We start from the raw sequence: 25,914 nt of genomic DNA on the forward strand, positions 1-25,914 counted from the left end.
CTTGGGGCTGACGCGGGGAGCTCCAGAGCTTTTAGTGTGTTCACAGGCTTGTGCTACCATCACCATAGTCTGTCTTCACAATATTGCCATTCCCAGTGGAACCCCGTGTCTCCTGGCCCATCTTAACCCTCTCCTCCAGTCCAAGGCTCTGACAACACCAATTTACTTTCTCCTGTCTAGACCTTTCACAGAAACACAACCTTGCGCCAGGTCAGCTTCTGCTTGCCTTCTGCGTGAGGTTTGCCATGCCGCAGCATGGTCAGTGCTTCATCCCTTCTTACTGCAGACTAGCATAGTGTGGGGCCAGGGCCTTATCTACACCTGCCCACCTGCTGGTGGACTTCAGGCTGTCCTCACTGTTGGGTCATTACATGCAGTGCTGCTACCGACACTCACCGGTAGGTCGTTCATCTTGAGTAGATATCCAGAAGTAAAAATTCTCTTTCAATTTTAATTTTAAATTTTTTTTATTAATTTATTTGAAAGGCAGAGGTAGATACTCCATTTGCTGGTTCTGTTCCCTACAGCTGCCCCAGGGCTGGATGAGGCTGCGGTGTGGAGCCTGGAACTCCAGCTGGGCCTCTCGCATTGGGCCATCCTCCACTGCTTTCCCAGGTGTGTGAGCAGGGAGCTGGATCAGAGTGGAGCAGTCGGGACTCACGTGAACACTCACATGCCTCACCACGCTGGGCTGCGGCTACTTTCCAAAGCAACTGTGCATTTTACATTCCCAGCAGCAGGCATCTGGGGTTCTAATTTCTGCTTGCCATGACCCGGAATTATCTTCTTTAGCACAGCTTTTTAGTGGATTGGTGTGGAAATGCTGGAGTTCTTTTTTGCTTGTCCATGGTACAATAATGAGGTTGAGCACCTTCCCAGGGGCTCACTTACATAGTTATTTGGAGAAATGCCCACTCAAATTGCTGTGTAAAAGCCACCTTTATTAATGAGTTGTGAACCATTTACATATCTTACCTACATATCATCCCTTATCAGATGGGTAATTGGCAAATACAAAGGGTCTCCATGAACTATGGACTATGCACAGCAACATTTAACTCTACGTTCCACGAATGTTCTAGGCATCCTTAGCTTCCTGACCCTGACCACAGACACGTTTTCAGTTGTGCTCCATTCCAGCTTCCCTTACTGACAACCCTTGCACTTGGGTGCTACATTCCTGCCTTCCACATGGGATACTCACACGGAATCTTGCCTGGCCCCAGACTTTAACCTGAGCCAGCTCTGGTTTGGTGCTATTTGCAACCTCTGTTTCTCTGCCTTTTGAGTAAAAATCAGTCATTGTCCGACTTGAGGTCATGAAGGCGTGCTCCTGTGGCTCTACTTTTAGGGCTGGGATCTACCTGGAACTGGTGTTGGTAATGGGGTGGGGGGAATAGGGGTTCAACTTTGTTCCTTTGTGTGAATGTCCAGCTGTCCCAGCTGCTGAAAGAGTTCTTCATTTGGTCATCTTGGCCCCTTGTCGAAAATCATTTGACTGTCAGTGTGAGCATCTATTCCTGGATCCTCAGTGCTATCCCAGTGATTCTAAATATTCTTACCCTGTTTTGACTCAGCAACAGCCGGAGGTTCAAAGAGCTCATTGCCTGGTCCTTACACTCCAAAGCCAACATGAGCAGCCTGGTAGGGCTGCAGCCCCCAGGGCCTGCTCCAGGTGCAGAGGGATGGAGTAGAGTGGGGTGTACCTTGGCTTCTACTTCCTGCTTGCCTTCCCTGGGGCAGCAGCCATCCAGCTGCTGTGCAACCCTGAGCAGGTGCTGCAAGCTGCAGGAATGAGGAACGGATGGTGGGAGCAGAGGCCACACTCCCTGCCTTGATGGCATGCAAGCTGTGGACCTTTCGGCCTGCTGCCTGCCGACCTCAGCACCTTGCACTGTCCAGCTGCCCTGAGGATCCCATGGTGGGCCTCCTTTAGACTAAGACGAAGGCAGCAGGGCCCAAAATAGTCATGGAGCAGGAGCACACTCAGAGGAGGGAGGGGGAAGGCAGAGGCCCAGAACCCCTCTTCCCCCAGGCGGTTTGGATGTACAGCTGGAGAGAAGTCTCCACCCCTCCCCACAGCCCAGCAAGGCTGTTTTGGTGCTGGGGAGTGGGAAGGCATCTGGGAAAGCTGAGATAAGGTAAGAATTTCACAAGCTGTCTGCCAGCCAAGGTCTTTGATCGGAGATTAGCAGCAGTGCCGGAGGAGGCGGGGAGTAGGGAAGGCCAGGCTGAGGACTCAGGGCTGTGGGCAGAGAAAGAAGGCTTCCCGGGAAGTCAGATACACTTTATTCAGTGTGGGAATGTTTGACACAGGGGCCCCTGACAGAGAACTTCCAACCCCTCGGTGAACGAAGCAGGTGAACAGGGGTGGGAAGGGGAGGAGTGGGGAGAGCTGCACACAAGGTCTAGATCAAGTCACAATGCTCAGCGTTGGGTGAAGCTGGGGCGGGTGGCCAAGCCCAGGGCTGCCCTGCCTGCAAGTTGAGGGAGCAGCTCCAAGCGGCCCCCAAGGAATTACAGGGTAGGAGGCGGCCATGGGTGGCATTGTCTGGACCACCGAGGGTAGTGAGGAGGAGTTCAGCTGGGCCAGCACGTAATTAGAAGGCCTGGGGATATACAGCCCTGTGCAGGTACAGGACTAACAACGCTGGCACCTGGCCAGGGTCAGACAGCTCTCAGAAGGACCGGCAGGCTTGCCAGTACCTCCCACGGGTTCGTGGGGAAGGGAAGAGGGTCCCCTGGGGGAAGGGGCTGGAGCCAGGCAGGCTGGCAGGCAGCAGTGGCCTGGGCCACAGTTTCACACTCAAGACTTCATGATCTGGGTGGCGAAGGTCTCTGGATCTCCCTCAGGACAAAGTGTCCATCTTTCTCCTGAGGGCATGCTTGTGGGTGGGGCCTGAGGGAGACCCACATCTGCTGAACCCGTCAGGGGCTGTCTGCATTCCCAGTTGTGCTATACTGTGCTGGGTACAATCAGGGAGGGTTGGGGGACAGTGCAGGGCGGGGCTAGGAAGGTGCTGCTGGGTGTCTAGGGCACCTTGGGGAGGAGTCCCTGGTAATGGCCCAGGTGGCTCTAGCTGAATTCCTGATTGAAAGCACTGGAGGGAACACCCCTTTCTGGATCCCCCTGACTAGGGGAAAACAGCACAGAGAACCTGTTGTGCCGACTTCTCTGCAGGAGATCATGACACACAGCAAGCTGGGCAGGGGGAGCCAGGTGCCAGGGGCAACACAGAGCCTGATACCTGGGATCACAACCAAAAGCCAGAAGGAACACAACCAATCACCACGCAGGGCAGGAGGGGCCAGGGTCACATCAGCGGCTCACTCGTCAAACTTCCCCTCCCGAATGTGCTCGAAGGAGAAGGGTAGGAACTTGAACCCAGACCCAGTGTAGAACTTGTTCTGGAACTCAACCCTAGAGGGAGGGAAGAGGAGGGGTATCAATTACAGAGGCCTCCTGAAAGCTGGGAGATACCATAGTGGGGCCAGGAGGACGCCACAGTAGGGCTGTGAGAAGGCCTGGCCCCCTCTTCCTGACATGCAGCCATGGGCAGCGTGCTCTCAGGTGGCTGTGCACACACACAAGTTGCCCATGTTAAGCCTCACTCTCACCTGTCCTCGTCCTTGCCCTGTGTCATGAGGAAAGGAGCCGGCTTTGTGGCGCTGAACCTAAGCCCTTGGCTGAGTCCCTGAGAGCCACAGGACAAGTCCCAAGAGCCCTCCTGGCAGGGTGCCCACAGCCCACTCCCATGGGAAGCCCTGCAGGGAAGCCGGGGCACCCGGGGGTGTCTTGCTTCTCCCTTTCCTTGGGGGAGGGGGTGACACCAAGGGCTGACGGTGTGATTCTGGACCCTAAGGTCAGGGGAGGAATTCCCAGGGGCAGGAACAGAAGCCTTCTGTGATCACAAAATCTTCTGGGAGTTTCTCTCCTGGGGACCAAAAGGAAAAGCTGAGGTGGACTGCCTTCCCAGGCATCCGGCATGCATCCCAGCAGGCTCCTTGGGGGCCCTGTCCACTGGGGGGAGGGAGGGCAGGAAGGCCACCCCCTCCTGCAGAGGAGTGGGCTGGGTTTCCTCCCTGGGCTTGCCCTGGACGGCTGCCCACAGCCAGATCACCACCAAATATGGGCCGAAAAATGCATGATTCAGAGGAGAAAGCATCAGCAGGGAGCTGCCCAAAGGAATAGTTTCCACTCTGTGACCTGGGGCTCCATGCGTGGAGCATAGGGGGCTGTGGTAGGCCAAGGCCCCAGCAGGCGGAGGCACCCAGATCTCACTAGTTCCCCTACCTCCCTCAGCTTTTAGCCCCAGCTTCCACCCCCAAATCAGAAGGCAGCGGGTACAGGGGGTGCCTCGGAGCTGCTGGGAGGGGAGTAGGAGCAGACTAATTCTCCCAGGGGAGCAGGATTCAGCCCAGCTCTCCCTGCTGATAGGAGCAAGTCTGCATCCTGGGGAGGCGGTGGCCACATCTGACAAGAAAGCTTTTGAAAGCAAATTCCCATGACTCAGACCCCAACCTGTGACCCAGGGCAGATGCTGGGGGTGGGGAGGGACTCTCCAGAACTGAGCCCCCAGCTGGCAACCCACACAGACAACTCTTAATACATGCTGTTCAGAAGTGTGGGGATAGCATCCTCTTCCTGGCACCCCTCTGGGGCCTCCTATAGGTCCAGGCTCCATGGGAAACAAGGGACATGGCACACAGGTTCTGTTGTGAGGGCAGATGGTGGCTGACCCCTTTAATAGACCACCGATGCTTAGGCCTGGGGTGGCCATAACCGGGGACTTCATGCACTGATCTCAGGGTTGGTCACCTAAGTCCACCTGCCCCACAGCCATCTCCACCTCAACCCCACTGCACAAACATAGAAGCTATTCCCTGGCAGATGCCCCATCATCCTCTCCCAACCCAGGGAAACAGCACTTCCTGAGAAAGGACAAACACGGAGCTCTCCAGCGCAGGCAGGCCCTGTCTCTCTACTGGCTGCTGCTCTGCTTGGGCCCCTCTGGGACCTGTGTGCACTAAGCCACCGAGATGCCCTGCTGTGCAAATGGGCTCCTCCATCACCCACTGCAGCCTCAGCAAGGGGCCTAATGGGGATGGGGATGGGGGTGGGGACAGTGCCTGTGGCACACGGCAGCAGATCCTGGCTGGGCCAGCAGGGCATGTGGGGCCTCGCCAGCTCTGTGCCCAGTGACTTCTCTGGCTCCTTCCCCAGTGCTGGACACACATGTGTCTGATGGTGTGAAGGGCAGGCCCTGCTGCTGACACTGAACTCCACCCAGGGGTGCTTCCTTCGAGGCCGCCTGCCTGCTCCAGGCTGTCACGTGTGGCAACTCTGTGGTCCATCTTGTAACCGGGTCCCCAAGCCTGTCTCCTGAACCACTGGCCAGTCGTACATGCACATGTGCTGCAGTCTGCCAGCTGAGCTCTGCTGGCCACAGGTATAGCCATGACACAGCCTGGCCTACGCCTGCTGAGGAAACGAGGACGGCTGCTCACAGGAGGCAGAAAGGCCAGCATGCCTCACGAGGCCCATGGCACAGGGGACACAGCGAAGGGGGCCGTGGGATACTGTCAAAGGTCACCCACCTTTTAGGACCCCCACATGAATCTCAGACAAGAGCAGCCTCTTATCAGATCCAGAGCTTTCCCTGTCAGCCAGCCAAACAGACATAGAATGTGTGTCATGGGGCATCCCAGAAAACACCAAGAAAGCTGGCAGGGGGCCCCTAGCCCTCAGCAGGGGAGAGACCAGCACCCAAGGCGCTGCCATGCTTGAGGGGAGGGGGCGCACAGCACCAGTCCCACTACTCCTCTGGTGGTGGGGAAGATACTACAGGGACCCCCTGCCCCACGAAGGCACAAAGGAGGCCTCACAGATTTTCCTCAGCCACATCATTTTTCTATGACTAAATGCATAATTTAAGCATGACTCGTATGGCGAGCCTGTTCCCCTAACCACACCTGAGGGGTATTTAGACGCCCTCATGGGGCTCCCCTAGGGTCACCCTTTGCTGTAGGCGTCTCTCAAGCAGGACAGCCATGATCCCTACTTGTACCCTTGTTGACAGTGGCCAGGGTGCCAGCCCAGACCCAGGGGCATGATCATTTCTGTTTGTCATCAGACCCCCGGTCCCGTGGGTATGGTGTTGGAGGTTCAGGGGGCAGTGTCCTGCCCAGGGGCTCCAGACCATCTGCCAGAATGGCATAGCTGCGACTCCAGCCCAGGTGGCCAATCTGGAGCTTACCCTGGCCTTCATTCTCTCTCTTTCTCTCTCTCTCTCTCTCTCTCTCTCACACACAAACACACACACACACACACACACTCCCATCCTGGAGGATGTGGGCAACACCTTCACTGGGAGGCGCTGGTGAGCTGAGAGAGCCAAGGACTCAGCACAGCACGGTCCCCTCCTCACTGAGTGGCAGCTCCCCACAAGGTGGGGCGGTCACTGCTCCCTTCAGCTGGGGCACAACAGATAGAGTGAACAAGGGTGGCAGGCAGCCAAGAGGGCTGGGCAAAGTCACCGAGCCTGGCTCCTCAGCTGGCCTTGGCCCGAGCCCTGAGGAAGTGTGCTGGGGAGAGCGGACTGATAAGGAGGGCCGTGATAACAGGTCCTGGCCAGTGCTCTCAGCATGGGCTCTCCTGAGGTTCCCCCACCCCTCGCCACCACTCCACAGTGAACAAGGCTGACAGGGAGTGGGCAGCTTGGAGGGAGGTTGGGGTGGGAGAGCTGGGCTAGAGGCGGCAGCCTGGAGCGAGGTCATGCCTTGCCCTCATGGGCCTCATTTCTCTCCCCCAGAATTTCCCATCTATAGTGGAATCTTTGAGGAGGCTGAGCTGCAACCCAGCCAGGAGAAAGCTTCAGGGCAAACGGAGGGAGGGGGATAAGGGTTTCCCAGGTGTAGAGGCCTGGGAGGACTAAGCGAGATGCCCGGAGGCCTCCTCAGGCCCAGAGAGGACCCCATATGGTGGTCACCAAGCAGGCTGCATTACAGCACTGTGAGGAGGGAGGTCTCCCTTGGAGCAAGGGTCCAGGGTCTCAGATCTGGGGGTTTGAGACACTCCCAAAAGAGGGAGAATCTCCACATAATGGAGGGAGTAGCAATCCCCCAGGCAGATGTGGAAAATCCTGGTTCTCTGGGTCTCAGAGTGCATACGCCAAAAATTTCAAGCTCAGTGTACCCAAGTGCCGTCTATTCTGATTCGTTAAATCTTGCAACCCAAGTGTGAGGTCATGTTCACTGCGCACACAGATCTGGCTTTCCCTCATGGGGCCAAGAGGGGGGCCCAGGAATCCTGACCCCACAGGGGCACAGCCAGGGGTTGACCCAGAGAGCACTGGGGCAGAATGGGTATAGCAGCTGCAAGCTCCTTTCTGGACTTTGGAGATTATTCTAGAATAGCTTTCACTGCTCTCAAGTCAGGGCAGTGACACACCAGTGCAAGACACAAACAAGCCTCAACCAAAAACCACAAGACCTCAGCAGCTCTCACCAGCCACAAAACCATGCAGGCAGGAGCTGGGACCTGACCACACTCGCCAGGGACCTGGCCTGGGTACCTGTGAGTTGGCAAGCTCAGCTTCCCTGGCTGTGCTCAGACCTCATGGCTCAAGCAGGTGCCAGGCTGCTGCCGTGAGCAAGTCCAGGTCATGCTTCCTGGTGAAGGGACTCAGGCCCACGCCAGAACTGAAGAGTGGCCCTCCTGCCACCCCAGGCCCCAGCGCCACTCACCAGTGCAGCCGCAGGGCATGCAGGAAGGCCGAGAGGCCCTCCATGATCAGCAGGATGGCCACAGTTAGGGTGGCAAAGGCGGTGAAGATGAAGAACAGCGCCAGGCCTCCCGCCAGGCTCTTCACGCTCAGGCCCAGGTGAATCACCATGGTCCACAGCACTTCAGACAGCTCTGTGGACAGAAGATACAGCACCCTGGTCACAGGACAGTAGGCGGCGACTGTGGGCCTCGGGATTGCCTCTCCTGGGATGTCCCCACCCTCAGGGTCCCTGAGTGGGATGACCCCAACTCACAGCCCATCCAGCGCAAGCGCAGGTCCTATCGTCTGCACTCATCCTCCTCCCAGCCCATGGCCAGTCTCACTCCATCTAAGCCGCCCACTCAGGGAACCTGCAGAGAAGGCAGCCCACGGCCATGCGTGGGACAGGCACACTCACGTGCATGCGCCAGGCTGAGGGCCCAGAGTCGCAGATAGGAGGCAGTGTTGGAGATGCAGCCCAGGCAGTACTCGATGGTGTGGATGGCCTGGTACACCATGGTGTCCCCAAAGTCAAACTGTTGTGGAGGGAACCAGACAGAAGACGTGAGGCCGGGACTGGAAGGCGCAGCAGGGCAGGGAGACTGGCCCAGTGCAGGGGCCTGCCCTTCTCACCCTCTACCTCAAGCAGATGCCTTTCAACCTCAGGTACTCCTCCCTGAGGACGAGGCAGCCACAGGGATCCTAGGGATGGCCTGAGGCCCACTGGTCTGATTCCCACTCCTGGAGCCTGGTAGGAAAGCAGAACTGCTGGGACCAAGTCCCCCAGCCTTAGTGGGAAGCCTCCTGGAGATGTCTAAGACTACCAGGGCCACTTTCCTCTCCGTGTTACAGCCTCTGAGAGCCACAGGACCTCCTCTGGCTCACTATGACCACTCTGCAGAGACAACACAGGGACACTGTGGCTCAAGTCCCACAGTTCCCACGGGTGCGTCTGGTGCATGCCCTGCTTTTTACTGTCTGCCTCACGCTCCCTTTCTCTCAGCTTCCCTCCCAACACCAACAACGATTTGCAGACCGGAGGGGTGCTGGAACCAACTCTGCAAGCCCACAGGAGGACTTTCAGGGCAGCTTGGGCGGACATAGAGTGTTCTAGAAGTCCTAGGTGCTTTCTCTGGCCTCCAGGGGGCAGCAGGTTACCTAGGGCTCCTTTTGGAGTGCAGCCCAAGACTCCTTAGTCAGGCAGGCCCTCACATCAAGGTCTCTTTTTTCATTGGTTTAACTCCATTCCACAAGGTCCTCAGCGCTGCCTCGGAATCACCCAAGGGCCGAAGGAGGGAGAGAGGCTGGGCCAGGCCAGCCATCAGGGCCTGTTTCCCACTCCTGACTTCCCACAGTGAAGTTGTGAGCACTTCTCCTGAGCTAGGCTCTTCAACTACGACCCCAAAAGCTTCGGTTCCCCTAGCCACCCGGAGCCACCTCAACCCAATCCTGAGGCTAAGAGGCCTCCCCCACTGGCACAGCAGTGGCCCCCAGCTGTACTGAGAGGGAAAGCCAGCTGCTCTGGACAGCACAGAACTAGGTCTGGAGAGCTTGGGGGCTCCTCCGTCCGCCTTCCCATTCCACGTGGAGTTTCCCCTCCGAGAAGGGGAGAGGGGAAGGGAAGCACCATCCCAGCAGGGCCCTTGCTGTCCCTCACTCCATCCTCTTGCTCTCCAGCCCTGGGCAAGCTCTTAGGAGGGGTGAGACATGAGAGAAACCCAGGCCTGCACATGGTGGTCTGTTACTCGGCACAGCCTGGCACAAGCCAGCGTGTATGAGCCTAGGGTCATTGTAGTTCCTCCCTGCTTGGCCACTCTGTCTCCCTCGTGGCGTGTCCCCTCTGCTCCACACGCCAGTGACTCTTCTCAGCAAGGTCACCTGTGTCTGTCACCATCACCCCCACCCCACTCTCCTGTCAGTTTTTCCCAAGGGTGCCAGTCTGAAGGTACCCAATCCTTGGAGACCTCTCTGGCCACTCCGGGAAGTGGACATCCCCATGTGTGTGCACTGCCTATCCCCAGCCAGCCATGCTACCTGCTCCTGCTGTACCGGGGGGGGGGTGCCTCCGTAGCACTCAATGCCGCTCACACTCACCTCGTCGGCTTCTCTCCTTCACCCCTGCCAAGCCCTCTTCCTACTCCGGTCCCATGTCCACAGAGCAGCCTGGGAAGTCAGACTTCAATTTTCACTCACTCTTGGACTTTTACCAAGGCCTGGGGATCTGCAACTTCCACTATGCTCAATCTCGTATCAGCCCCTTCCTTTCCAGTTCACCCTGGTCCACAGCTCCCCTGAACCCCAGCAAGCTTGGTGGTATCTGGGCCTCCATGCTGCACCCCTGCCCAGCCTGCATGCCCTGCAACACCATCCCTGGGGATTTCCAGAAGCATGTGCATGAATCTGTCACTTCTGGCCTTACTGCCTTCAATGGCTCCCTGTCGCCCAAATGAGGCAATATCAACAGTGGCTGGACCAGGCCAGACACCAGCCTCACCCCTGCTCAGTTCCTGAAGTCCTGATTGCACCACAGCCAAGTTGAACTCTGGCCCATCCCGCCCTCTCATCTCCACACACGAAGCTTTGGGGTTACCACCCAGGGAATAGGAATCCCTTCCCTGAACCCCTTTCCCCAGCCTCAGCGTCTGCAGGTGCCTCTTCTGTGATCCCATAGTGCCCCGGGCTCTCTCCCCACCTTGTCTGTGAGATCCTTAAAGGTAAGAGCTTATTTTTTTTTTCATTCAGTTTCTAAACAGCGTTTGACACACAGGGTGAATGGAGGCAGGGACAGTGGGTAAGCATCTGGTGGGAAGACACAGTGGGAGACACAGGTGCCGCCCTTGCTGCATGGTTAGGATTTCCCAGGCAGCAACTGGCTGGTCTCTGGCTTGCAGCCAGCCTGAAGGCCCCCAGGGAAAGAGACAATACCTCCACCAGACCAAAACAATGGCCTGCGTGGGATGATTTTCATTGCCAAAATCTGGGAAGGTTGGGGGTGGAGAATTTTAAAAGCAGCCTGCATATTTTTAAAAGAACCTGTTTAATTCAAAATCATTAAGTAATTGTCACATTCATTCTCAGTTAGGCTGGAGGCAAGTGGCCTGATAAAAATGTTATGGCTACTAAGGCAGCCAAGGAAGTCAAGTCCTTGAGTGGCCGCCCAGGACTGGGGAGAACAAATTAGAGACCTCCTTCCAGTTCCCTCGCCATGGACTGGCTGCAAGTAAGGACACCAGGCAGGCTGGGTGGCTGGATTGTTCTGACAATGACCATGGCACTGGGTGTGTGGCCTGGAAGGCCTTTAGAAAGCAGCACTGCAGAGGTGGTGATACTGGGAGCGGGCAGGAGCTTCCCCCAGCATGCCAGGCAGCTCAGCCAGTTCCGGCACAGGTGAGCAGCCAGGAACACGATGCCAGCCAAGGAGCCTCTCCAGACCATAGGAAGTCCAGGCAGTGCCTGGTGCTACCTCCAGCAGCAAAGCTTCCCCACCCCCAGCCCTCTGTCCCTCAAAGAGAACCATGGAAGGCAGGAAAGGGAAGGGTTTCATTGTTGACAGGTGCAGGTATCTGAGAGAGACAATTTGGGGGAAGATGCAAACAGTGCAGCACGGCCTTAACAAAAACAAACGAACACCAATTCAAAACGTGTGTGTGGCCCAGGGAGTCACTGCTGGGCGAGGCATTCTACTCTAGACAGGGCCCAAATACTGAGCCAATCTCCGTTCCATCCTCTTGTCACTCCCATGCGTGGCTGACACACTAAGCCCCTTGCACAGAAGGCTTAATTTTTCTGGGAAGGCCTCCCACGCCTCAGCTGGGCCGCTGGGTGACAGGGCGAACCCCGAGCCAGGGGTGGGGATCTTGACTGGAAGTGTGGTCAAGCTGACGAGGGCAGCGGGAAGAGGAGGCTGTGTCTCAGCGAGGAAGGGGAAGCTCTGCTCATAAGTGCTGAGAGGAGCAGGGAGGAGACAGCCGCCCCCGGCAGCCGGCAGAAGCTGCCACAACACCAGATCAGGAGGAAGGCACAGGCCAACGGCTTGGAAGCCCCAGGAGCCCCCGCAAGAAAGCCACTGCAGCCATTACTCGCACCTCCTTCAAAGCCATTCTCAGAGGTATCAGATCAGCCAAGTCAACGAACGACACAGAGACAGAGGGGACCAACACGAGATGTAGTGAATGGAGATGAGCTTGCTCAGAACACAGGTTCACGGAGGGGTTAGAAATGGCCGGTGAGATGCAGGATGCGCGGTGTCAGGTGCAGCCCCGGGGTGCGGCAGGGTCAGCAGAGTGATCACAAGGATGAGGAGAAACCCCAGATACAAGGAAAGGCAAAGCCGGCTGTCGTCTTACCACCTCGTCCTCGGTAGGCTTGCAAACATAAATTCACACTTAGTGGGCGGCCATGGCACACACAGGGTCACAAGGGAGGAACGCAAGGCTACTAGCTGCATCTGGGCAGGACTGTCAGTGTGGACCAGGCCTTCCACGTGGGATGGTGGCCTCCTCAGAAACGCACAGGGAAAGCCAGAGGCATTCAGAGCAGTGGATATGTGGTTTCTAAAAGGCACCCCAATCCTTGCAATTTCTTATGTTAAAAAAAAAAAATCCTACACACAATGAAAGTGGCCAGAGTCCAACTGTGTCCTCAACTCCTACTTGCCTTGTTCAAAAAAGTCCCTACATGACTAGATGAGCCCAATAGCGCAGTTAGCTTTGCTCTGAGGTTTTGGGCTACAAGGATGCCAGGCAAGGAGGGTGATTTTTAAAAGCTGGCTTGGAAATGGTATATCAGGCAAAAGTGTAGCTTGGCTGACTCCTCTGCGAAGTTCCTGTAAAAATGTAGGGAAACCAGTGGTTCAAACAAACAGGTGCAGCAAAGCCACACCATGGGCTGGGAGTCACAAAGTGCCAGCAGCTACAAAGGGGGAGCAGCTTCACTGGATGACTCCTGCAAGGATCTAGGGTTGAAGAAAGTAGCCAAGTGAGGTGGCCTGGTATCCAGTAACAAGAGCTGGGACGTGGGGGCCTGGGGCTGTAGGGGTGGTGTGCTGGGCACTGAGAACCTCGGGTGCTGAGGGCAACACTTGGAGGCTGGGGCAAGTCTCTGGAAAAGGCTGTGGGGCTCTGAGAGGCCCAGAAAGCAGAACCAGCTCCAAGCATTCCTCATGGAGAACACTGGTGAGAGTCCCTCGGCTGCCCAAGGGCTGGCCCGAGGTGGAGGGAGAGGAAGCCCCCAGCACAGGATCTTACCTCTTCCGCGTCCTCTGAGTGGGTGGAGAGCTGGTCATGCTGAATAATCTCAGCATCCTCCTCTGTGGGTCCATTGCCCACCCTGATCCCACCAAAGTTGAGAGTTCCCTACACAGATGAACAGAAAGAGTAGAATTTGCCTGGGCTTTAGTGTACCGTTCTGTGAGGTGGAGAAGGGCGATGGTTAGTACATACAAACCTCAGAGAGGCATAGATTGCAACAACCAAACAGGACCCACACCTGTTCCAGCCCCAGCCACCACCTCCCCAGTCCCAGCCCTAGCCCCGCACACCCAAAACCTATGTTTCCCAGGTCCGCCATGTGCACCAAGGACAACAGTGTGGCTTTAGTCACACTGCTAACTGGGACTCCTGCCTGAATGAAAAGCAAGCGTGGCTCTCTGCGAAGCCTAAGCTTTTCTGGAACAACAGATTTGCCTGTGCAGGCGGGACCCAGGCTGCCTGTAGCAGGAGCCGAGGCAATGCACAGTGGCTCTGTCCAGGAACAAGGAGCTGTCAGGGTCAGGGAAGGAGAAAAGCTTAATGGATACGTGTCTATGCCTAGAGGACACTGAATGAAGAACAAACAACAGGAGTCCCCTTGCCCTCAGTGTGGGAATGTGGGGCGTGAAAGCCCCCCACCCCACCCCCTACCCCCACAACACGGGCATGGTACTGACTGAGCAGGACTGTAAAGTCAACTGGATGCAAAAAACCATGAGCTTATTGAGGCCAACAGACCCTTTGGGGACAAAGAACAGGCAGAAGCTGATCCAGTCTGACAGGTCCCGAGGGGTGCTGCCCTGGCATGGAGGCAGGACTTGAGGACAGTCCCATGGTCCTGTCCCCCAGAGAGCTGGGCAGGAGTCAGAGCTGCATGAGGGCCTCTGGGAAAGTGGGCTTGGTCTGCTGCCCTGCAGGCCCCACCCTCAGCTTCACCTTGTGGGGTACACTGCCTACCACACTTCTACTCCAGCCTGCTCACCAGCACAGACCGCAGGGTCTGTGCAAATGCTGCCTCTTCTGGCAGTGGTCCTCATGCACTGGTCAGAGAGCCATCTGCACAGCAGTGACCTCCGAAGCTGCATTCTGAACACAGGGGCTCAGATACTGCCCCGAGGTAAATTTGGTAGGGTTGGGGTGGGGCCTAGGGACTCCACATTGCCAAACAGTTTCTCCAAGCACCCAAAGTGTGACCAACATGAAGGGTCTGTCAGGGTCTGCAACCACACATTCGTGCAACCTGGTGGCCCCACGGCTGGGACAGCTATACTTGTGGGACTGACAAGACATATGGCCAAGGATACTCCCTGCTGTGTTGTTTGTGATCACATACAACTGGGAACAACCAACATATCCAACAACAACAGAGCAATGACATAATTTTGGCATATCCAACAGAGTATTTCATGGACTGCTGGGCCACCACCAAAAAGTGATTCTCACTACAAGACAGCCTCTAAGATACCCTCAAATGTTTAAAGACTGAGTAAATCCAGGGGAAGAAAATGCAATGCTACAGTTTAAAACACAACTCCTAACATGGCTCTTGCGCTTCACAAACGCAGCGGACAGAGTGAGGGTCAGTCAGGTGAAGTCTCCGTAGCGAGATGCTATAGAGGATGCTACAGAGGATCCCTTCAGAACACTAGGAGTGAGAGTAACAGAAAAGGGGCTGAGAGACACAGCAGCAAAAAGGGGAAATGGGGTAGTGAAATGCCACTCACAGACACCCTGTGGGTGAGGAACAGAAGCCGAGCAGAAAGGACAACCCAACGCTCTTCTGAGAACCGCCTCTGAGCTGCTCTCTGGGAACACATCTGGCTGGACAAGGTGGGAGATAAAACCTTACCAGATCAGGGTGGGGTCAGGGAGGCTTTGAACTTGCAGTTGATCTGAGAAGTGGCCAGAGTTCAGAGACTCAAGATCTGTTCAGAAGCACACGTACGGACACTAAACAGCAGAGTGTGCAAAAGAAATGTCAGGATGGTGGTTTGTGCTTCAAGGGTTTTTAATTCCTTGTGGGAAAGAAGAGGCCAGGCCCCTGCTTGAGAACAACCCTTAATGGCAAGACTGTCATTTCCTGGGACCCAGGAGATCAGGGTTCTAGAAGGACAAGGAAGGAGCTTTGCAACTTCAGAACGATTGGGAACAATTAGTGGAGGAAGCGGCTGCCACATCATCTCTTACTTTCATTCAAGGAGGGTACACTACTAAAAGTGCAAGTGCACGAGCAGTCATAGTCACTGCTAGGCAGATCTGGAAAACTTGTAGATTCATAACTTAGAAAACGATGGATTCATCAGATATGAATACAGCCTGAGACTTTGGTTAACGGATGTGTCTAAGGACAAATGCTCAAATGCTCAACACTCAGGTGTTATTACTGAATCATGCGTTAGTGCCCAACGAAGCAAAATCAACATGGATGCCTCTGATTATAACAGGGATTCACAGAACACACGAGGCCCCTGGCAGAGTGGGGGCTTCACAGAGACAGCAGAGGATCTGGGGGTTTCTGAGTGTCCCCAAAAAGAGGAAGAGAGAATACACCGTCATAAATGTGAAGAGAGAGTCACTGCTCACAGGGCCCTGTGGCCACCGTCCCTGTGAAGCAGAGCTCAAGGTACAAAGAGCTCAACTGAAGACAAAATCATCCAACACATGACCATGAAGCAGAGGCATGAAAGTGGTGAGAAGTTCAGGAGCTGCCATGATGAATTAAAAGGTTGGGCAGCAGCCACTTTGCTTCTGCAGACACAATGGCACTCACATATCTGAACAGAAACTTGGATCACCAGCGAACAGGACACCAGAATTGACTCGAGGGGTCCGTGCTATGGAGCAGCAGGTTAAGCTGGCATGCTACATGAGCACCGGTTTGAGTCCCAGCTGCTCCACTTCTGATCCAGATTCCTGCTAATGTGCTTGGGAAAGCCGTGAAAGGCGGTTCAAATACTTGGGCCCCTGCACCCATGTGGGACACCTGGATGGGGTTCCAGGCTCTTGGCCTTGGCCTGGCCCAAACCTGGCTGTTGCAGCCATTTGGAGAGTGAACCAGTGGATGGAAGGTCTCTCTGATTTTCTTTCCCCCTCCTCCCCTCTTTAACATTGTCTTTCAAATAAAATAATTTTTTTTTAAGGCAGAAGAATCTACTCTTTAAGAGGTGGCAATCTCTTCTGTCATCGTGGTTTTGGTGGTAACAAGGACACACTCTGTGAGAGCGCATGCTCCATGATCTCTGTATGGTCCAAAAGAATGCTGCTGCACTGTTTGCTGCTTGGTGAGCCAAACGGGACACTTTGTGGGGTTTAGTTCACTCACTGTTGCAGCCGTTGCTGCCTCTAGTGCCTGCTGGGTCGGGGCTGGACTGACTAGGGCCGCCACAGGTTGCCCTTCCTGATAGTGATGGGAAGAAAAGAGGAAGGGAGAAGAAAACAAATGGGGGAGGGGACGAGGGGGATGAATGGAGGGCACATGGGAGGATGAAGATGGTCAGAGAGGGGAGAAGGAGGGGCTCGTAACTCAGCTGCTCTCCAACAGGAGGGACCGTCCCACAGGGGCACTCGAGTTTGCATGCACCAGGGTCACTGGGCTTTCCCAGGCAGTGTGATATGCAAGCATTATTGGATAGCCAGAAATTATGCACAACACTGAACATTGGGCACACTTAATATTGTGTGTTTATGTAGAATTTGTATGTACATATACACGAAGTAGGAACATAGGCATATACTACTTTTTAAAAAAGTAAAAAACAAACAAACAAACAAAAAAAAAACGCATCAGCATGCTTTAACCAAACCCTCTGACCAGCTTTACTGGCTGGGAAAAGTGTCAGCGTCTAGTTTCACAAAACGTGTGGGAGTCAGTGCTGTGGCTGCCTGGGCAAACCACCTGGGTGACTCAGCCGCCCGTAGCTCCTGCAGGCTGGCCTGGGCCTCTGCTGCCTGAGTCAGGCCTGAGCCTGGATGCTGGCTTCTGCTGAGCACAGCAGGAACAAAGCAATACAAAAGCTTAGGACTTGCTGCTTTAGCTCAGTGCTGAGTCCAGATGTGTGAGGGGCAAATATGTATCTCTCTCCTTGAGCACACCCAGTGCTCCCTCTGGGCTGTTAACACCATGCACTCTGAGAGGCCATAGATTCAGGTACAATGACTCAGATCCACTGGGAACTCGCTTGGATCTTAAAAAAAAAAAAAAATAGCAGTCTGGTTGCTTTAGCAACAGAAATATACCCACCAAATGCTTCCTCCTCAGATACTGATGGCGAAGAACCAGGGGCTTAAACAGCAGCATCCAAGGGACACACAGCAGTGCAACCACCACCAGGAAACACTGAATTCCTTTCTGCCAAGTAAAAAGAAAAGAAAAATGAACATCACAGGAATATCCACTACGTGGGATGTTGCAGCACAGTGCGTTAAGCCATCGTGTGGGACACCAACATCCCAGGTTGGATGTGGATGTTCAAGTGTCTTGGCTGCTCTATTTTTGACGCAGCTTCCTGCTAAGCTGTGCCTGGGAAGGCAGCAGATGACACCACTAGTAAGTAGATCCTGTTGTTCATGTGAAAGACCCAAATGGAACTGCAAGCTCTGGACTTCAGCCTGTCGCAGCCCTGGCTGCTGTAGGTATCTGGGGGAGTGAACCAGTGGATGGAAGAGCTCTCTCCCTCTGCCCCTGCAGCCCCTCTCTGAGTCTGCATTTTAAGTGAATGAAAATAAATGCTAACTTTGTTGTGTGAATTTATTTAAGAAGCAGAGTTTCAGAGACAGGAGGACAGTCAGAGAAATCCTCCATCTGCTAGTTCACTCCCAAAATGGTCACAACAGCCACGGTTAACCAGGCCAAAGCTAGGAGCCTGTAGCTTCTTTCAGGTCTCCCACATGGGTGCAGGGACCCAAGCCCTTGGGCCATGCTTCACTGACTTCCTAGGTACATTAGCAGGGAGCTGGATTAGAAGTAGAGAAGCTGGGACTTGAACTGGCACCCATATGAGATGCTGGCATTAGCAAGCACAGGTTTAGCATGCGACACTGCAACAATGATCCCTAATTTTTTTTAAGTTCACTGTTTAAATATGCAGCTTCCAATGCTGGCACAAATTTACCCCAAACAGTGTGAATGCCACTGATCTATGAATACCACTCTCTAATTTCTCAAGATAACTAACAGATGCTGTGGCAAAACCCACAGATCATTAAGTCCACCCTTTCTTTCTGGATCCCGCAATGTGAGGACAGCGGAGCCTTGCAAGCTACAGAGGATGGTCAGAATTCAGATCCAGAAGCATGGACTAAAAAGCAAAGACCAGAGAATGGTATTTCTAGACTTTCTTTAGGATGACCCAGATGGGCCCACTTTCACTGACGCACCTGTCCAGAATACAGCATCGAAGCACCAGAGTCCGGGTAGGAAAAGAGGAACATGTTAATGAAATGGATCAGAAGGCTCGGCGCGTGCTCAGATGTGTGTGCGTCATAGGCTGTCCACTTATAGAAGATGAGGATGACCAGGTAGCCAAACAGCGAGGTCATGAAGATTATTTCAGGAATAAAGCCGAAGTAGATATTCAGGGATTTCTTGAAGTAGCTAACGAGGAGGGAAAAAAAAGAATGCTACAGGTAAAGAGACCCACGGCCGCTTATGCACGCAGCTCAGTACTCCTCAGACTTTTCTGTCGCAGTAGCCTGAAGCTTTGAAGACAACACTGTGCAGGATTAACTGCAGCTTCCAGACATTTGGACTCAGTGTCCCTAGTGGAACCCCCATAAAAAAGACTTATTTATTTATTTTTATTGGAAAAGCAAATATACATAGAGAAGGAGATTCAGCAAGAAAGATCTTCCATCCATTGGTTCACTCCCCAAGCAATGGTAATGGCCAGAGCTGAGCCAATCCAAAGTCAGGAGCCAGGAGCTTCTTCTGGAACTCCTATGTGGGTACAGCGTCCCAAGGCTCTGGGCCATCCCCCACTGCTTTCCTAGGCCACAAGCAGGTAGCTGGATGGGAAGTGGAGCATCCAGGACATGAACTGGTACCCATATGGGATCCCAGTGCATGCAAAGTGAGGACTTTAGCCACTAAGCTATGGCACCGGGCCCTATTAAGTTAAAAAAATTTTTTCTGAGGTATCGGCACAGTGGTGTAGCAGCGCCAACATCCCATCTGGGGACCAGTTCTAGTCCCAGTTGCTTCACTTCTGATTTAGATTCCTGCTTATGGACTGGGACAGTGGCAGAGAACAGCTTGAGTCCTTGAATTCCTGAACCCACATGGGAGAGCTGGAAAAAGCTCCAAGCTCCTGGCTCCTGGCTTTGGATGGGCCCAGCTCTAGCTATTGCAACCACTGGGGGGGAGTGAATCAATGGATGAAGATCTCTCGCTCTCTTCTCTTTGTAACTCTGCCTTCCCAAATAAATCTTTGAAAAAAATCAGTTTGAGAGGCACAGAGCACATTCACTGGGTCACTCTAAATGTATGTACTGGCCTGGGGCTGGGAGTCTCCCAGGGGATGGCAGGAGGGCAGCTGCTGCTACTGCCTGCTGGGGCCAGTACTGGCAGGAAGCTGAGCCAGGAGCAGAGATGGGAACCCTAACCAGCAGCTTCCCAGCAAGCTAAGTGCCTGCCTCAGGGCTGCATGTCTACAGTGCAGGATGGGTCCCTCGTGAGTGAGCCCCCTGCAATACGCTGTGATTCCTTCGGAGAGGCATGCACTAAGCTCCACACCCGCTCTGCACCAAAACGGCAACTCACATGTGGTTGAAGAGGCTCAGGCTGACGCCAAACAGCATGTGGATGATGCCGAGCACAACAGACATCTTCATCTTGAAGGAGTTGAGGAAGGTCAGCTTATTGGTAGCAATGTTCCAGATCTGCCACCACCCGAGAGAACAAGAGGTATCACAAAGAGTTCTCCAAGGGAAGAATACTGCATGTCGGTTTAAAAAAGCTTTTTGCTTTATACTATGGACAATTCTAAATGTGTACTCCAGTAGACAGAACTGTGTAACAAGCGCCCAGCTTCAACATTCATTCTCAACTCAGACTCATACCTATCGTGTATCAACAAACCCACCTTCAGCTCTGTATCAGAATTCAGATACCATGTCATTTTATCTGTAAATATTCCAGCATGGCTTTATAAAAGGTGAGGACTCTTTTTTTTTTAATTTTTAATGACCATTCTACTGTCATCAACGCAAAAGAACAATTATTCTTTTATTAAAGATGTATCTATTTATTTGAAACAGCAACAAAGAAAAGGAGAGGAACACATACAGAGGTAGGTAGGTAGATTGGCACAGATCTTCCACCCACTGTTCACACCCTGAATGGCCACAATAACCAGGGCTGAGCCAGGGCTGAGCCAGGAGCGTGGAACCCCACCCTGTACTCTCACTTGGGTGGCAGGGCCCAGGCACTTGGGTCATCAACTGGTCTTCACCAGGCACATCAGCAGGAGGTTGGACTGGAAGTAAAGGGGGGACTTGATCCCAGGAACTACAACACAAAATGCAGGCATCCCTACAGGGGGCTAAAGCTACTGTGTGACCGTGCCCTTCGCCCAATTGTTAAAAGAAATTCATTTATTACAGCAGACAACATCCAGGCCCAGGCCTGACATAGTTCTAACTTTCTAACCCCTAGGCTTTCCTTACAGGATGGCCAGCTCACTCATGCTCTAGTGTTCCCACTGTCTGTGAGCTGCCACTCCCGCCCTGGGGTACTGCCGCTCCATCTGGTTTGAAGCCTTGGTTCTTATCACCTACAGCCTGGGACACTTTCCTGACAATTTTGACTTAGCCAACAGCTCATGCTCGCCAAATCATGACTCTCATTTAACATTTTCCTGCGATTTCCTGTTGCCTGTGTTGGAGACCCACATGGAGTTCCCAAGTCCTGGCTTCCACCTGGATCAGCTCTGGCTGCTGTGGGAATTTGGAGAATGAACTAGTAGATGGAAGATCTCTCTGTCTTTCTCCCCTTCTTTCTGTCACACTGCCTTCCAAGTAAATGTTCAAAAAAATCTGCTGAAAAAAAGAAAAAGCAAGCACAAATAGGAATCTGGAGGAGTCTGGAACATCTGCCTCCCCCGGGTTAACACCTGGGCCACCTCAGAAAGAAGTGGCGTGGGAAGAACACAGACCTGTCCCCCCAGTATACCCCTCCTCACCCCTCCCCAAGATTCTCAGACCTCCAATGGCTTTGAAGTACCCTGAGCAAACACATCAAGGTTTTCTGTCAACTGAAAACCAAATCAATAGTTATTTTCACTTCAGTTCTCTCACTTCAGGGTCAGAGTGAACACACTGAGGGTTGACATATAGCAAAGGAGTTGTTACCGGATCAATGCCAAAAGGGTACGGTCCACCGAAAACACCAGGGACAGACGGGTTCAGCTGGAGTACAGGGTTTCCCCGGAGTGTGTCCTCCCTACACACGAGCACAAAAAAATGTCATGCTTAGTTTTGGTCAAAAGCAGGAAACTTTGGCGTTCAGAAACTGATCCCAAAAGAAACAACAACAGCTAATTTCCTCCTCTTCATAAAGAGGAGGTGCTAATAGCCAAGACTGACAAGGGATCAGAGATGACAAAAGGAAAAATTAAACACTTTTAATACACTTTCCAGCTACATCAGGAACACATGTACCTAGTTGATATTCTCGGTTCCCTGACCCTTGCTGGACACATCCCAAGGCATGGTGTAGGCTGAAGCACAAACCTCAGGAGACCCTGAATTCTTCTGGGGTGGGCTTGGACAACTGTTCCGGAACGAAGGAGTGTTAGGTTACTGTGTGTCTCACAAATGAAGGAGGGATATGAGAACCACAGGTTTTCACTGTTAGTTTTTCCATAACTTACGTCCAATTATATATAGTGAACATTGGTCGTACACTCCAGGATGACCCAAAAATGTTCAGAGACTTGGAAAAGCAATCATTGTAGATGAGGCCAGTGTAGATTGAGAACACGCCCATCAACAGAATAATGTAGCGGCCACTGAACACAGTGCTGAACATCTGGGGAAAGAAGGAAGAAGGAAGGAGTGAGAATGGACTCACTGCAGCTCATAATGAATGCCACTTAGAACATACCAGCCCCTGCCTCCCATCTTACTGTGCCCCACCCTGGTTCAAGGAGCTTCAAGCAGATGCCAGAGGCCAGACTGCAACATCAATGAGAAATTTCTGAGAAATTCACTTGTACAACACACGGCCTCATACTCAACATTTGTACTTCCTTTTGGTAAATGTACGGATCAAAGACTTCCACATCAGAGTTTCCAGAATGAAAGCAAGAGAAACGACGTGGAAAACATCACCTCGTTCTCATTCTTCTGGGAGAGGATCCGGCTCTCCCTCAACACCATCCACACCGCAAAAAGAGTCATCAAGATGCCATGGCCAAAGTCTCCAAACATCACAGCAAACAGGAAGGGGAATGTGATGATGGTATAGGGAGCTACAAAGAAACCCAAGAAAGAAACAAGTTACAGGAAACCACAAGTCCCCAAAGGTCAACCTGGAGCCATTCGGTCCCCCGCCACTGCACAGAGGGACGTCAGGCAGCTCTTTCAGGGCAGGCTCTGACCCCGTCGCAGGGTGGCTATGGGGATTTTGAGCTCCTGCTAACATTTTAAACATAGATGACCACAGGAGATGAGCATGCAGCCCCAGTGAAGCCAGCTTCATCCTTCAGTTCCCTTCTTCTAACCCTTGGGACACTGCTCCAGGGACAGGCCAAATGTGCTCTTATGGTGCAGCCACGTTTTAAGATTTACTTCTTATTTGACAGGCAGAGAAGAGGCGAGAGGAAGAGAAAGGAAAAAGAGGGGAAGAGGGAGAGAGAGGGAGGGAGACATAGAAATCTACCATCGAAGATTCCCTTCACACAGGTCCAGCCCAGGCTGAGGCTAGGAGCTTGGAACTCCATCCAGGACCCCCAACATTAAATGGCAGGAGCCCAAGTATTTGGGCCATTATCCACTGCTTTTCCAAATACATTAGCAGGGAGCTGGATTAGAAGCAGAAAAGCCTGGACTGGAACCAGCATTTGGATGTGGGATGCAGGTATTGCAGGTGGCAGCTTAACCTGAGCACAGCATTAGCCTTGGGACCATTTCTGAGCTGAGTAGCAAGTAGATGGGGAACCCACGGCTGAAGCAGGGCAGGGTGTACAGAAGCTGCTAGCTGAAACCAAATCCTGACTTCATTTAATCATTAACTTTCTTTTTTTAAAGATTTCTTTTTTTTTTTTTTTTGGAAAGTCAGATATACAGAAAGGAGGGACAGAGAAGAAGATCTTCGCCTGTTGATTTACTCCCCAGGAGGCTGCCAATGGCTGGAGCTGAGCCAATCTGAAGTCAGGAGCCAGGAGCCTCTTCCAGGTGTCCCACATGGGTACAGGGTCCCAAGGCTTTGAGCTGTCCTCTACTGCTTTCCCGGGCCACAAGCAGGGAGGGAGCTCGATGGGAAGCAGGGCTGCCAGGATTAGAACTGGCACCCACATGTGATCCTGGTGCATGCGAGGTGAGGACTTCAGCTGCTGAACTACCGCGCCAGGCCCTAATCATTAACTTTCAAACAAAGAATGAATCTGCCCTGGTCCCAAAACAGCAAAATGTTGTCTCAGGGCCAGCACAATGGCTCTGGCTCCTCCTCCACCTCTAAGCACCGGGATCCCATATGGGCACCAGTTCATGTCCTGGCTGCTCCACTTCCCATCCACCTTCCTGTCTATGACCTGGGAAACCAGTCAAGGATGGCCCAAAGCCTTAGAACCCTGAACCCGTGTGGGAGACTCAGGAGAAGCTCCTGGCTCCTGGCTTTGAATCAGCTCAGCTCCAGCTGTTGTGGTCTTTGGGGAGTGAACCAGCAGATGGAAGATCTTTCTCTGTCTCTCCTTCTCTCTGTAAACTTTGTTTCCAATAAAAATAAATGTTCAAAAAAAATCTCATCTATCTTTCTATCCTATCGCAGGAAGGCCACAAGAAGCCATTTATAAACACTAGGTATCTCAGAAGAAACAGTTTTCAAGTGGCTCCCATACACTGCTTCTGGAGAAAGTCAGGAGTTAGTAGCCCCTGGGTGACTAGCTCCTCACGACCTCTTCCCGAGAGGTGTTGATACTCCTACTCCCTACACCCATGATTACCTCCCAGGGATTCTATAACAGCTGAGATCAACTGCTGTAAAGCATTAGTGAGGAATTAAAACATATACCCAAACAAGAAGTTCTGGAGGGAAAGGACTCAAGCTGCCTTACCTGGATTTATCTCTCGGTAAGTTCCAATTCCATAAGCATCGACCAGGTTCTGAAAGCCGCATGTGAACTTGTTGGTTTTGTTATAGGTTGGGGGAGTCTGGTTTGTCTGCATCCTATTCAGAATGGAGGGCACGGTGGAGCCACTGTGTTCCTGGAGACACCAGCACAGACATCAACATCAGGCTGGCTTCCTGCTGCTGGTGCTAGCCACACAGCTGAGTCTATCAAAATTCACCAAGCTCTGCACACTAAATACACGTCTTTTATGTGCAAATTGTTATCCTAATAAAACTAATTAAAAAAACAAATTACAGGCTATTTGCCCCTGCATTTAGAGAACTGGGATGAGGTATAAGATGTATACTGGCAGATTCCAATGAAGCCTTGGGAAGGATATGGTTTCCATGAAAGAAAATGTGTCCGAGGGGAATGAATCAGTGGACAGAAGATCATCCTCTCTGTCTCTCCTCCTCTTTGTATATCTGACATTCCAATAAAAATAAATAAATAATAATAAAAAATGTGTCAGCAGAGCCAACGGGAGCCCTCCTCTGCAGCTGCTTTCTGAGTACTATCATTCTCTGCTCCTCTCACAGCGAAAACACCCCCTTACTTTCTACTCCCAGATCTGTGCCGTGTGTCTGAGTGTGTTTAATCAAAGTGGGCTCATTACCCCATCTGAGGTTCTTTCTTCCCGTAAACAAGTCACCAGCCCTGCAGATCTCCCTGCTTAGGGAAAGTGCCTGTATCCCTCAGGCACCCCGTTCTGGTCATCAGCCTCTGTTGGCTTTCTCTTCTGCCTAAGGGCCTTGCTTTCTGTGCCACTGCCCCGTCCCCTTGGTTGTCTCTCACCATTCTCATCCCTTTAGCTTTGTCCCATGGGGACTTTGATCTAGCACCTCCTTACAACTACAACTTAACACACGCTCCCCTGTCAGTTAAGACTGTGGTGAAGTGTTGACTACCATGAAGGGAATCTACATCCCCCTCGTTAACTATGTTCATCTGTTCTCTTTGCTCCTCCTGCACCTGGCTAGGAGCACAGCCTTTCCACCAGCCCACTACTTCCTTTTCCCACTGTCAAGCCCTATCTTGGAGGTCCTCATCACTTATATGTCTCTGATAACCTCCTAACTGACCCGCACCCACACACTCTCTTCCCTAGAGATCAGTAGCAGATTCTTCTTTTTTTTAAAATTCTTTTAAAACCACATTAATTATGTCCTTTCTCTGTTCCCACTAGGATTGGATCTAAACCCTCTAATCTGTTTGGTTAGCACCTTCCTATCAGGTTCTAATTCATTGCTGCAGGTCCACCTCCTGTTCTTTGAGCCAGCCCATTCCAGTTCTTGCTCTTTCCCAACCACGTCCTGTTGCACCGTATTTCCTGCCTTTGTCCATGTTGTTTTCCTCTCCTCATTACCCATTCTTCAAAGTCCTCATCAAATGGCACCTTCCTGAAGCTGTTCCCAGTCCCCGCAAAGGGAGAAGCTCCACCCTCTCCATATATGTGCCACTCTTGGCACAGTCTGTCTCGGGGTCGGCACGTTGCCCTTTCCCACTAAGCCACAAGGGGCTCACGGCCCTCTCCGTGCCCCTCCAGGCTCTCAGAGCAGTGTCTCGGCTCAA

At 52.8% G+C, this 25,914-nt stretch overlaps 1 protein-coding gene across 9 annotated transcripts in view; it reads right to left on the minus strand.

Annotated features, from left to right (window-relative positions):
* Positions 1 to 3,173: 3,173 nt before the first annotated feature.
* ATP6V0A1 (ATPase H+ transporting V0 subunit a1) overlaps positions 3,174 to 25,914 on the minus strand; it is a 51,665-nt gene continuing 28,924 nt past the window's right edge. For 3 of the 9 annotated variants that reach the window (XM_058676579.1, XM_004599115.2, XM_004599117.2), the window contains exons 11-21: positions 24,286 to 24,436; positions 22,343 to 22,482; positions 21,883 to 22,040; positions 21,362 to 21,452; positions 19,773 to 19,891; positions 18,392 to 18,608; positions 17,256 to 17,363; positions 13,013 to 13,120; positions 8,185 to 8,302; positions 7,747 to 7,918; positions 3,174 to 3,421 (exon numbers count right to left, since the gene is read on the minus strand). In XM_058676579.1, coding sequence (XP_058532562.1) covers positions 3,328 to 3,421; positions 7,747 to 7,918; positions 8,185 to 8,302; positions 13,013 to 13,120; positions 17,256 to 17,363; positions 18,392 to 18,608; positions 19,773 to 19,891; positions 21,362 to 21,452; positions 21,883 to 22,040; positions 22,343 to 22,482; positions 24,286 to 24,436 — 1,476 coding nt within the window. In that variant the 3' untranslated portion in view covers positions 3,174 to 3,327. Of the gene's footprint in view, positions 3,422 to 7,746; positions 7,919 to 8,184; positions 8,303 to 13,012; positions 13,121 to 14,889; positions 14,966 to 16,337; positions 16,413 to 17,255; positions 17,364 to 18,391; positions 18,609 to 19,772; positions 19,892 to 21,361; positions 21,453 to 21,882; positions 22,041 to 22,342; positions 22,483 to 24,285; positions 24,437 to 25,914 lie in introns of those variants that run through there. The other 6 variants (XM_058676580.1, XM_058676581.1, XM_036496224.2 and 3 more) reach the window with 4 other exon arrangements.

Source organism: Ochotona princeps, chromosome 17 (genome assembly GCF_030435755.1).
Source record: "Ochotona princeps isolate mOchPri1 chromosome 17, mOchPri1.hap1, whole genome shotgun sequence".
Classification (NCBI taxonomy): Eukaryota; Metazoa; Chordata; class Mammalia; order Lagomorpha; family Ochotonidae; genus Ochotona; species Ochotona princeps.